This window comes from Talpa occidentalis, unplaced genomic scaffold (assembly GCF_014898055.3).
Source record: "Talpa occidentalis isolate TD23 unplaced genomic scaffold, MPIMG_talOcc4v2.1 talOcc4.3, whole genome shotgun sequence".
Lineage (NCBI taxonomy): Eukaryota > Metazoa > Chordata > Mammalia > Eulipotyphla > Talpidae > Talpa > Talpa occidentalis.
Window position 1 is genome coordinate 136582182 of NW_023603184.1, and position 12797 is coordinate 136594978.

The following is a 12797-nucleotide window of genomic DNA, read 5'->3' on the forward strand; positions in this document are numbered from 1 at the left end:
TACAAGTGATGCTGGAAGGATGGATGGGTGGATGGATGGATGGATGGGATGGATGGATGGATGGATGAGAGAGTAGAGGAATGGACTGATGCATAAATGGGGGAATTTGGATGGGCAGGTGAATGGCTGGATGAATGAGTACATGGATGGGTAAATGGATGAATGGATGGATAGATGGCTGGACAAATGGGTGGGCGGATGGATGGACAGATGGATGGATGAATGGATGAGTGGTAGGTGAATAGGTAGATGAATGATGGACAGATGAATGGATGGTTGCAGATATGCCATGGATCTAAAGGTAATATAAATAAAGCCTCAAATAGATAAAGAAAAGCAGCAAAGAGAGATACCTGACCACCACCCCCACATCACTAGGAGAGAGGTTTCCCCTTTACTGCTGCCATAGCCCCTTCATTATTGCTCCTCTACTCTGTGGAATATTATTCCTTGCCAGGTGCACCCAGTGAACCCACCTTTGAAGGCATCATCGAGGTCCTCCTTCCCAAAGACGACCCCCAGATCATGGATGGTGCAGGTGTGGAACTGCACACGGAAGATGACATCTCGAGCGGGGCTGCGGAACTTCTTGTGGTAGCACTTCAGCTGGTGGGGAAGAGAGCGAGCCCATCAGGGGCATGGGGGTGGGGAATCAGGTCCCAAGGAGCCACCTTAGTATCGCCACTGACTGGGTGTCCAAGGCTCACCCCAAACTGAGTGAGGGAGAGACCAACAACACCAAACAGGATCTTAGAGCTTTCTGGGGCAACTTCGACAATAGCAGAGAACTGGAGGCCAGGCTTGTCCTGGGGAACAAAACTATCCTCCCCAAAAAGAGGACTGCGTGTGGGTCAGAATGGAAAAAGTAGCAGTGAATATAATTGACAGGAGGAAGGACTGAAGTTAGAATTGAAGGAGTCCTTGCCACCAACAGGAAGCCAGGAGGTATCAGCTCAGACTGAAAGATACTTCCCTGGAGATGTTCCAGAACAAGACCCAAGTCCAGGGGAGGGGATGTCCAACACCAAGGCAGGGACACGGACCAGGACCGTCAGAGTCTAGAAGGCCTGCAGGGGCCCTGAGGGCCTCAAGCCCATCAGAAGTTACTGCCTGGTCCGGAGAGGCAGAGGGGGAAGGAAGGGAGAAGGGGAGGAAAAAAGAAACAGAGAAGGGGGTCTTGAGACAGAGGGTAGCACTTGTAACAGGGTGGTGCCCAGGAAAAGGGGAAGTTCTAGGTTCCCTGCCCCACCCAAAGGAGGGTGGAGCTGAGGAGGGAAGAGAAGAAGCTGGAGGCTGAGGAAGGAAGGAAGCAGGGTGGAGAGCCAGGAGGAGACCTGCAGGAGGCACATGAAGCAGAGAGACACGTGAAGAAACTACACCTGCCTGTTGGTCCTGGACTGGGTGAGAGACCCGTGGGGAGGTGACAAAGGCAGCTTTTATCTTGGTTTTGATTTTTCTCTTTTCCTTCCAGACTTGTTGGGTTGTTTCTGACCTTTTTCTGTGGGTCCCCACTGGAAGATGCTTTAGACTGGTGGCAGGCTTTGGGGCCTTGCTCTGGGCCAATCCCGTTTGGGTGGACTTTCACCCAGGAGGGGATGGGTAACTCTGGGTGCTTGATTTAGAAACTATATTCTCTGTTTTTTCTGTATTATTCAATAATTGTATTAAAGTTTCCTTTCCATTAAAGGTCTTATATGTTTTGTCTTGACGCAACAGATGGTAGAGCCTATTTAGGGAAGGCAGGTTTGGGGGCTCTGGGGTGCCCCTCTCCCTGCCCTGTAACACACTCACCAAGATGTCACCCTTCAGGAGCAGCCCAGGCTCGATGGTGATGCAGATGCTGGTCTGGCTATCTCCTTGGACATTGCTAGGAGAGACAGGTGGGCAGAAGAAGAGAGGGCCGCTGAGCTGGCAGGCAGGGAACTTTCTCCTGCTACCTCTCTGCCACTGCTACCAGGAAAGCTCACTGGCCAACCCCACAGCCCCACCCTGGAAGCAGTGCTAGGCAGCAACCCATCTCTCTGCCCCTGGCCCAGGCCTTGGGCCTCGGGCATCCCTGGTCTCTTATTGCCACAGAATACCTACTAGATGCCAGATGTATAAACAGGTTGCATGGCCTGGTAGATCCGGAGAAATGGCCGACACCCTGTAAGAGAGGGCTGCTGTCAGCTGAGATGGCAGAGCAGTGGGAGGAGGTGGGGGGAGAGGAGGAAAGGGGAAGGAGAATGGAAGGAAGGACTGGGGGCAGGGGGAGAAGAGGGAAGGGGAAGGTGGAAAAGAGGGAACAAAAAGAAAAGAGGAAGTTGAAAATAGAGAAAGAGGACGCATTGCTAACTTTTCATCTGAAAGGCATTTTTAAGCTTATAAAGACATTGCCACATCTGACATCATCTGCTAGCAAGCAATGCCAGGTTCAAAGTCACTTTGCAAATGAATAGACAGAACACTAAGAAATAGGAAGGGTGGCAGCTGAGACTCCAAGCCTCTGGCTCTGGATTTACACACAGAGTCCACATTTCTACCCCCAAGGCTGCATCTTAAGAGGAGACGCAGGGTCCCTGAAGACTAGGATGGAGGGTGCTTTGGAGGTAGGTGTGGGTGTGGCAACATTCATGGGAAGAGCCATGAACCTACACCTCAGTAAGAAATAATGCAGAAAAGAGAAGCAGAGAAAGAAAGGAGATGAGAAACAGAGAGGGGTGGGGCCGGGGAGAAGCTGGGGCAGGTACCTCCTTTAGACTCGAAGTTGGGGATGCCGTGCATGATCACATGGTGCAGGAACAGGGGCTTGTTGTTCATTTTGATGGAACCGGAGAGCAGGCCGCTGAAGTAATGTACATACCTGGAGGAGGGAGAGGGGTGGCTTCAGGGACGGAGGTGGGTACTGGGTCTCTTTACCCCCAAAGCAACGTCCTAGGTGGCGCTGCCCAGACCCTGTTTGTCCCCCCCACTCAGATGTCTCAGTGGTTGGGGTCTGCACCCCAGCACAGTCCTGCTCCACAGTGCGGGTGGTGAGCAGTCAAGCAGGTACTGCTGAGTGTGCCAGGACCGAGCCAGTCAAACCTCCCACTTAGCAGTTACCAGCGCCCCCTGGTGGCCAACATGAACCCATCTGTCCTGCTTCACCCCCAGCCCAGGAATCTCCAGCTGGACCGAAATTCCTCCCACACATGAAGGTCCTAGTGGCTCGCAACTGCAGGAGGCAGGCTGTTCAACCACGAACCAGCTCTTACACCAAGCCCAAATCAAGCTTAGACTTCTACCCACAGGCCCACCAGACACTGTCCAGCAAACAGAGCTTAATCCTTGGATTTTTGGGCATCACACTGAAGGGCATAAAAGCCTCTCTGTATCAATTCACTAGACATTGGAAGATACCTAACTTCCGCTACATGTTTCTTTCTCTAGGGGCAACAGCCCCTGGTTCTTTTAGGAAAGATCTTGTTGGAAAAATGAAGGATTAACCCAGCTCCACTCCTTCTAGGAGAGGAAATTAGGTCCAGAAAAAGGGGCAGAGACACACAACAAAAATACACAAGCTGAGAGTTGATGGGCAGAAAAGGAAAGAAGTCTGACTTCCAGATCATCTGCTAGAATAAGAGGACCGTCGCCTCTCAGCACATTGGCTGGCGTTTCCCCTTCTCCGATTGCCCGAAGACATCAATCTGGGCCAGCTGGGCCAATCAGGACACACCAAGCCTCAGCAGGAGCCAATGTGGCTCTTGGGGATAGGAGGGACCATGACCATGACAATGTTCCCCTCCTGTGTCTTGGCCCACCTCCAGGCCTAGGGGCCACTGTCCCTGAGCCGGGGTGGGTCCACCTCGGACAACCCAAGCGAGATAATCTGATGGGCAGCACCAGCTCCTATTCAGGCCCCTGCCCAGCCCCCAGCCCCATTACTCAAACCGGAAACCCGGAATGGCGGGTTCCTATCGGGTTTCTTGATCGTGCCAACAGGATGTGTCTGTGTGCTGGGGACAATGAGTCCACGGGCGGGGTGACAGTGAATGGGGGAGCTGTAAGCAAGGAGCCTCCCATTCTCTCTCCCTGCCCTCCTCTGCTCCAAAGGCTCCATTCCCATTAAGCAACACTGAAAAGAGGCGGGAAAGTGGCAGCAAAGGCTGAGTAAATGCCACAGTTGCACTTTCACATTTGGCCACAAACAGAATGACCCTCCCATAAGCAGATGTGATGGCAGATATGAGCTGCAAGGCAGGCACAGGTCAAGTGCACACACATTCCAAGGGCTGGGCACTGCGGAATCTCTGAATAATGCTGTTCCCCATTCCCAAGGCTTTGAACTTTGAGTAGCGACTGCTCTGCCCACTGTCTCCAAGCCACATGGTGCCATCAGACATGATCATGCCCCTCTATACATGGGCTTTATCCACAAGCCAGGGATGGAGGAGGGAAAACTTGAGTTCTTTCTTCAGTGAGAAGACTCTCACTGACTCACAGCTGCTGTGTCTGGTGGCCTCGCCAGAATTTTCTGCACATAAATGCACCCCATTTCTGATTGCTGACCCCAGAGACTGACCACCAGGTGTTGTGTGCCCCAGGACTCGCTCATGTCTACTTGGGCTCCCACTACAATGGTGGAAGCAGCCACCAGCAGTTCCAGCAAAATTCCAGAAAGGCAAGCAAGATGGGGTGATGGGGTGCTAGCAGGGGGCCCCCAGCACGGGGAGGCTAGAAAAATCCAGGACCTGCACCTAGAGGACCCTGTGTCCCAGTCAGTGTTCTGAGGGGCAGAAAAACCCAGAGACACTTTGGTCTTCAGGTCTCTATACTTGCTGCTCCCTCTGCCTGGCTCCCTCGCCCCCAACCTTCATGTTTCTTTCTCCCTGCTCAGACCACACCTGCTCAGAAAGGTAGGTCCATTTGCATCAGCCCCTCTCTTTCATTCTTTTGCTCTCTAGCCCCTCATGTTGTTTGGTTTTCCCCCTTGGCTTGGGTATTCACCAGAGGGTACGCTCCATGAGATTGTGCCTGAGAGATTCAGCACCATGGCCCCCAAGGTGTAGACAGGTGTGACATACCAGACAGGTCACTTGCAGCTCCAGCCACACGGGGCTGGGCTGAGACCCGCTCTAGGTCACCACCCTGGGGCTGGACTTCCCTGCTGCTGGCTCCCACTCACCTACAGCCTCCCCCAAACCCACCCGGCCCTGACACTACCTGTGGCCTCCTGTGGTTCAGAGGTCACTAAACAGCATATGCCCACAAAGCAGAATCCAGGGCAGCCCTCAGGACATGACCACCCAGGCAGAGCCCTGGCCAAGCCACAAAACTTCCATGTGCATCCCAGCTCTGTCACTCCTCCCTGAGGACTCTGGCCATGCCGAGTCCCCTCCCCAGGCTCAGACGCCTCATCTATAAATGGGGACACCCTCCATGCTCATAGGGGAGCTCGTCATTGATCACGCTTGGGCCTGAATCCACCTCCTCTGAGAGGTAGTCCCCGAGGCAGCCCTCATTAAAACAGTCTGTCTCCTCCCACCATCTCTGGTGCCCCAGCTCTCTCTCCTCTCCTCTCTCAGCTCTGATGGCTATCTGAATGTCTCATCTGCACATGTACTTGCTGATGGCCATCTTTCCCAATAGAGTATTAGCTCACAAAAGTGAAGGATTTCATCCTGTTCAACTAGGTGTCTCCAGTGCTTGGAATGAAGCAGAGTGCCTAAAATTTGCTGAATGAATGAATGAATGAATGCATTTCTGCCCTGCTTCCTGCCTGGGCTATGGTGGCTGCTAATGAAACCATGTGGTTAGAAGACATCAGTCCAATTTTTAAAGCTCTCCCAGCAGAAGGTGACCGGCCTAGTGAGCACCTTTGACCTCGCAGGGGAAGGCAGCCGTGACTTCAGCCTCCTATAGACTCATGTGATAGCTGAAGCAATGCTTCTACCTGACCAAGAACTGCTCTGCCTTCCCAGACAAACCACCCTCTGGCACCCAGATAGAAGCCTCCCTCACTGATGGTCTCCCCAGCACAAACCTCAGAAGCCAACTGCCATGCCCATCTGAGGGTACACACAGCTGTCTCCAGTGTCCCCAAGCTCATATAACTCCAGCTAGCACCTGAACATGCATGCTTGGTACACCCCTACCTAGGCAGGGCTGTTCCATCTCACATGGGCACACGAGGCTAGTCCCCACGTACAGCAAGTGCCAGCACACGTGCATGCATGCACGCACACAGGCCACAAGCACAGAGACCCACCTTCTCTGGGACGGCTGGCCAATGGGCACAATCTTATCTTCATAGAACCGCTTCATTGCAAACCTGTCCAGAGCCTGGTCAGCACTGCAGGGAAAAAAACAAATGGTCAGAGAAGCCAACCCCCACATCCAAGAGTCCCTAGTCCCCTCGCCCCTGCTCCCCAAGACTCGCTGCAGAGACCCTGTGCAGAGACAGAATCCTGGTGTCCCTCCACCTGTGGCCACAACTCTGCATGGGGGTCTTGGAGCCAGACAGCCTGAGGTCCATCTCCAGCCTATCACTATTCCCACGTCTTGGCAAGCTAGGTAAAGTTTCCAAACCACTTGTAATAATCACACCTTCCTTGAAGGTCATCAGGGTGACCAAGTCACTTAGAAAGAGCTTGACACAGGTGGGCACACGGCAAAGACAAGGAAGCGCTCACCACGGAGCAAATAAAGACCAGGCTGGGTTGGTGTCTTAGACATAAAACTACTGTCCTACAGGCAAGCCCTCCACAGAACGCCCTACCCTCCTCAGAGGGCCCAGAGACGGCGTGTTACAATAAAGAGGCTATGCAGAGCTCATCCTGGGCTTCCAGCTATGCCCCACCACGCCCATAACAGCCCCAAAGCACTCAAGATCCACAGGGCCCCAGGATCTGCCCTCCCCGGAATCATTTCCTACTCCTCATTTCCCCTCTGGGCTCCAAACACACCAGCCCCTCACATTCCCTTGTCCTTCGTCCTCTCTTTACCTGGAGATCCCCCCACCTCACTTTATATGGCTCAGTTCTTCAAACAGCCTCCCTGCTGCACAGCCCATGTAATTCTGGTCTCTGCTCACCATCAGCTCCTTGAGAGGTCTCCTCTGACCCAATCCCCTGCCCCACCCCCACCCCCACCCCCCCCACCCCACCCCCCGCCCACCACTGGCTCTGGTCTCACGCAGCACTTATCACCTGCTATTCCCAGTGAGTTTGCTTATTAACCCCCACGAGGACAGTGGCCTGGCTGTGCCCACTGCCGCTCCCCAGCACCCAGAACAGAGCCTGCTGCTGCGGCTGCTCAGTAAACACTGTGCAATGAGCAGGGAATGAAGGACTCCTCTGTCTCTCTGCAAAATGAATCAGAATGGGCTTCCTCCGCTGGCTGTGTCCTATCCTCGCTCCAAAACACCTAAGTGGGCAGAGCACCAGCCCTGCTGGCCACAGGCTGCAGACCAACAAGGATAACTTCTAGACGATCCTGCTGGACCAGATCGAACCCAACATTTCTTTCTGAATTTCGCCCTGTTTATCCAGGTAAATAGCAGTTTGGCAAGAAGTGACCCCAAGCAGCTGGCTGGATGGGGTGTCCCAAATGAGCCAGTCTCCCAAGGGTGCCCCCCCACTACTGATAAGAGGGACGGACTCTCTTCTCTTCTGCCCTCTATCCACAGGCTCCTGCCGCTGAGCTGCAGACAGGCACCTTCTTTCTGTGGGCTCCATCTTGTCCTCAGAACCTCTGTCCCTTTGCTCCCACTCCAAGGAAGGGAGAGCCCATGGGTGGTGGTGATGGGGAGGGGTGTTCAGCTGTCACTACTCAGAGCATGGGACATTCAGGGGTCCTCTTACCTTGCAGAAATGTTGCTGTAGTGCATGTAGGCCGCGATGACAACACCTATCCTGCCTCGGTTTCCCTGTAAGAGTCCCAAGACACAAAGCCTTTATTTCTAAGGTGGGTCTATGGCCCAGAGCCCAGCCAGAAGCCTTGGAGAAAAGAAGGGAGGGACTGAAGAGAGGATGTAGTTTTATGGGAGCACAGAAGGAAGGAGTATGCAGGGGGATGGGAGAAACACAGCTGATCACCTACCACACTTGAGGAACCCACAAGCTGGTATCCCTCATTTCTTAGGGTTGCCCCCAGAACAGAATTATTAACCCCTAGAAAGGAGAATAAACACAGACAGACCTGCACATTCACACAATGCAATGACAGAGGCAGATATGACGCCTCCTCCAAGGGTATGATCATGCACGTGTACACACACACACACACACACACACACACACACACACACACACTGCAGCCCCCGCTCTGACCTTATTGTGCAGAACGACAACATTGTGGGGGTCTGCATTGAGCCAAGTGTCCATGGCCTTGCAGACACTGCAGATCTTCTCCAGGGCTGGGGTGTGGAGGTCAGGCCAGCCAAATTCCAGTACCTGTGGTCAAGTCATGTGTGAAAAGTGGGGGAATCCCCAAAGAGCCAAGCAGGCAACAAGGCGGCACACGACCCACGTGCCAGCACCCGGGCTGCGCCATCAGCAGCCGGCCTCAGTTCCTGCCATCTCTCAGCCCAACTGGAAGGGAGGTGTGATGGCAGAGGATATGGCCCAGGGCAGGACACCAGGGCCCGTCTCAGCTCTGACGCTGTCACTGTGGGGCCTCAGGTAAATCAGGCTCCTCTCCCAGCCTCAGCGTCCTCATGTGTGTGCAAGACACGGGCTTGGTGTCAACACCCCAAAGTCCCTTCCCCATGACTCAAAGTGCTGCCTCCCCAGAAGGCCCCTGGCTTCCCCCCCATAGACAAGCTGAGGCCTGGCTCAGGTTGAGGGAAGGAAGAAAGAGAGGCGCCCCGCCGCCTGCGGCTCTTGTCCATGCCGTCAATTTTTCAAGCTGACCAAGAGGAGTCTGAGGGAAACCGAGCAGACTGAACAGCATCTTCAGATTCCTCAAAACTTTTCTAAACTCACAGAACATTAAAGTATAAGATATTATCTTGGAAGGGGCCAGAGAGCACATATAACCCAGCCCATCCACTTTCAGAGGCACAAACGGCTAAGTCGCCTGTGCCCAGGGCCACAGAGCAGCAGGGGCCAGTGTGCAGGAGGCGTGGACGCTAGGCAGACCCTGCACAGCCGCCCGCAAGAGGTCAAAGGGGCGGCAGGAATGACCACATGGCCAAACCAGCACTTCCCAGCAGAATCCTTTCCACTAGCACTACAAAAATGTCAGCCCCAGCCTCACCCCAGAGGGCCTGTGTGCACCCCAGGGGCAGACCCTGCATCAAGCTTTGCTTTCTGGAATCTGTATCACAAACGGTAATAAACACAGAGCCCCCCTTCTCCAGGGTTTCGATTTTATAGGTTTCAGCGACTGGCCCTCCACGGAGGTCTGAAACCATTACGTGCATAAGATATTTTGAAAGTGAAGGTGAGAGGCCACATTGACATAACTTTTATTACAGTATATTGTTATAATTGATACATTTTGCTATAAGTTGCCTATTTTATTATTAGTTATTGACGTCAGCAGCTTATATATAGAAAAAATAAGGTTTGGAACTCTCATGATTTCAGGTATCCACTGAGGGTCTTGAATGTACCCCCAAGGAAAACGGGGAACTACTGCAGTATTGTCCATTTTTCAAGTAAAAGATGCAGCATAACTTTTAATCAGTTTTTCTAACTGTCACAGCACTTTCTCCCAAGATTCTCATGTGGGAACCTGTCTCTCCCAAGGGGGGCACCCTTGGGAGACTGGCGGTGGAGAAGCCCCCACCCCAAAGGGCCAGGGGCTCACCTTGGCATGGAGCTTCGTGATGTCGGGTCTTCGCTCAGAGAGGTTGAAAAGCTGCAAGGAAGAGGAAGAAATCGTGAGCAAACGTCTTCCCTGGCCCCCACCTCCCTCCTTCCCCACCTTCCTCATGCTCTCCCTCGCTGTCTTTCTCAAATGCTGGAAGTTCTCCCCATACTCGAATGCATAAGCATCCATCAGACACTGGCCAACAGGAATTCAGGTTCTTAAGATAAAGAGAGAGAGAAGCATGCAGACACTTGGCCACCCCCAGGACTCTGGGGACCACAGATAAGAAGGGAAAGAAACTTTGGATCCCACATGCCACCAGGCAGGGGGCCCCTCACAGCTCAGGGCATTCACAGGCAAGTGCTTATCACCTCTGGTTTCTGCTTTACATGTTGACCTCAGAACTTCATCCCATGAAGATGAAGCTGCTCAGTGGTCAGACACCCTCCATCAGAGGGTACAAACCACCCTGGGGGGCCCTCTCAGACCCTGCACATCCCTCTCCCAGCAGATGCCCTGCAACACCTAACCACATTCCACGGGAGACCCCGAATATCTGACTCCTCACTGACATGGCAACTCAAAGACCACTATGCTTTTTCCCAAGGAGAACAACACCCCACAGTCAGAATGGAGGTGGGGTAGGAGACAGGGGGCAGGCAGTGGGCATTGCACAAAGACCTGGACTCCTAAACTAGGGAAGGATCTTTGATAGCTTCTAGTCCTCTCTAGAAGCCCATAAAGGAATACACTCTGTTGTGTTAACAATGCTACCACTCTCTAGCCATGATAAGGACTTTACATCCAGAAGCTTAATTCTCTCAACAACCGAAAGAAGCAAGAATGTTATTAGACCCATATTACAGATGGGGTGGCTCAGCAAGGCTGAACGGTCAAGTTCAGACAGCAAGAGCAGAGCCAGCACTTGAACCCAGGATGCGCTGATGTTTGAAGACAGGCTCCTAACAACACTCAACACCACTGATGTCAAGCCTCCATGGTGGGAGGAAGAGTGTCCTGCAATAATCCACATCTGCCCGGAACTTCAGAACGTGACCTTATTTGGAAATATGGGCCTTTGCTGATGTAAGTAATTAAGGCTCTCGAGATGAGATCACTCTGGATTTGATGGGCCTTAAATCCAAAGGCTGGTGTCCTTATAAGAAGAGGAGAGGACACATGAGACACAGAAAAGAAGGTCAGGGGATGAGGAGGCAGAGAACGGAGCAACACAGCTCAAGCCCAGGTTCACCACGGATGGCTGGGAGCCACCAGGAATCATCAGAAGACAGGAAGAGACCAGGACCATCCCTTACAGAATTCAGAGAGAGGACAGCCTCCCTACACCTCGATTTGGACTTCTAGTTTCAACAATCGTGCAAAATAAATTACTCATTTATTAATAAATTATTTTAAGTCACCCAGTTTATGGAGTCTGTTAAAGCAGGCCTGGGGACCAAATGAAGCTTCCTATACCCGACTCTGTACAAACATTCTGGAAAGCCCCTCAAGGAGACTGTCTAGTCTGAGGGTCCATGTCACCCCCTGTAGTGGATCTGAGCCCTTCTCTGGGGCAGGACAGGTCCTATTGCTCAGGCCAGCCTTCCTGAAACTAGAGGAGACCACTGCCAGCCACCTTATCCACATCTGCAAGGTGATTCTCCTGAGTACAAGGTGCTCCAGGTACAAGCCCCATGCCAGCAACGCAAGGTGCCTTACAACATACGCTGCCACAGCTCTACCCTAAGACTTCCCAGAGACACCTGCAGTGTGCCAGCTCTGCCGCTTCTTGACCTGTGACCTCACATCCCACCTCTCTGTGCTCCAGTGAAGCCTGTTTCCTAGGGTTGTCATGAAGGTTAAATACAAGGCAAGCAGCGAGAAGAGGGCCTGGCTCACAGTGAGCACTCAGTGACAGGCACTTTTGTTCATCTCTTCTCCAGATCCACACACACATACACATAAGTGCATGCATGCACACACATGCATTAGCACACACGGACGTGGCTTGGTTCCAGGTGCTGCATTCCAGCTGCAGACATGCTCCTGATAGTAGAGATAGGCTAGAAGAAAGTGAAGACTCAGGCCTTGAGCGATGCCCAAGGCCAAAGGCAGGTATAGGAAGAGGAGGCGTTGGCCCAGGGGCAGGTGGGCAGAGACACTGACAGTGAGTTGGTGGCGAGCAGAAAGAACACTGGGCAGCAAGAGGTCCTGTTCTTACCAGGTAGTTACCGCCATGTTTAGACTTGAGCATCTGGGCCACCTCGCGGAGGTTGATCCGGAAGTTCTCCTCATTGGCTGTGCTGGGGAAGGAGACGGCTATGATCCTCTCTGTGACATATACCAGGTCCAGCTCACAGCTGTCCTCCATGGTCTGGCTCACACTCATGTTTCTGGGGAGACAGAGGGGAGAGGAGACTCCAGATCAGAATGCAGCCCCCCAAGGCAAGTTCTAGGTATCTGCACCCCCTACACTCAATATGTGGCCCCCATGTCCATCCTAGGGAGCTTGGCTGCTCCGCGACTCAGAGGTGAGGCAGAGGTTTCCTGACAAAGCCAGTGCAGGCAGCAAGGCCCACCTGGGAGCACCAGAGAGAACAGAGCCAGGCAGGGCTTGGCAAGGATCTCAGAACCAGTGATGATACCAATTCGAGGTATACGTGAATCCTGTTGGCACTGTTTTCACCCCCATTCCCAGAGGTCAGAGCCAGGGCCAGAGCCAGCCTGGAGCCAGGGATTCTGTTCTGTCTCCCAATACGCTGCAGCCACCCGGCAAGCAGAAGTCTCCCAAAGGAGCTCAGACTGCTCTGAAAGAGGAAGGAGAGCCACAGCTGGGTGCTCTCCAGCATCCCTGAGCAGCCTTCTGCTGTCCTTCCTGCTCCAAGGCTGCAGAGTGGGCGGGGAGGCCTCTCAGGGAAAGGGGCAGCTCAGGTGACAGATCACCTGGGCTCAAGGTAAACCAGACCACAGGGCTGTGCACATTCCAGCCCTCCCGGAGGCAGGCCGACTCCTGCCCTTTGTTC

The 12797-nt window shown here is 53.2% G+C and overlaps 1 protein-coding gene across 7 annotated transcripts in view; it reads right to left on the minus strand.

Annotated features, from left to right (window-relative positions):
• TNS1 (tensin 1) overlaps window positions 1-12797 on the minus strand; it is a 199301-nt gene that overhangs the window by 77416 nt on the left and 109088 nt on the right. For all 7 annotated transcript variants that reach the window (XM_054700073.1, XM_037524017.2, XM_054700072.1 and 4 more), the window contains 9 exons: window positions 11996-12167; window positions 9772-9822; window positions 8289-8411; window positions 7821-7885; window positions 6227-6310; window positions 2730-2842; window positions 2086-2146; window positions 1792-1867; window positions 477-606 (listed from right to left, as the gene is read on the minus strand). In XM_054700073.1, coding sequence (XP_054556048.1) covers window positions 477-606; window positions 1792-1867; window positions 2086-2146; window positions 2730-2842; window positions 6227-6310; window positions 7821-7885; window positions 8289-8411; window positions 9772-9822; window positions 11996-12167 — 875 coding nt within the window. The remainder of the gene's footprint in view (window positions 1-476; window positions 607-1791; window positions 1868-2085; window positions 2147-2729; window positions 2843-6226; window positions 6311-7820; window positions 7886-8288; window positions 8412-9771; window positions 9823-11995; window positions 12168-12797) is intronic.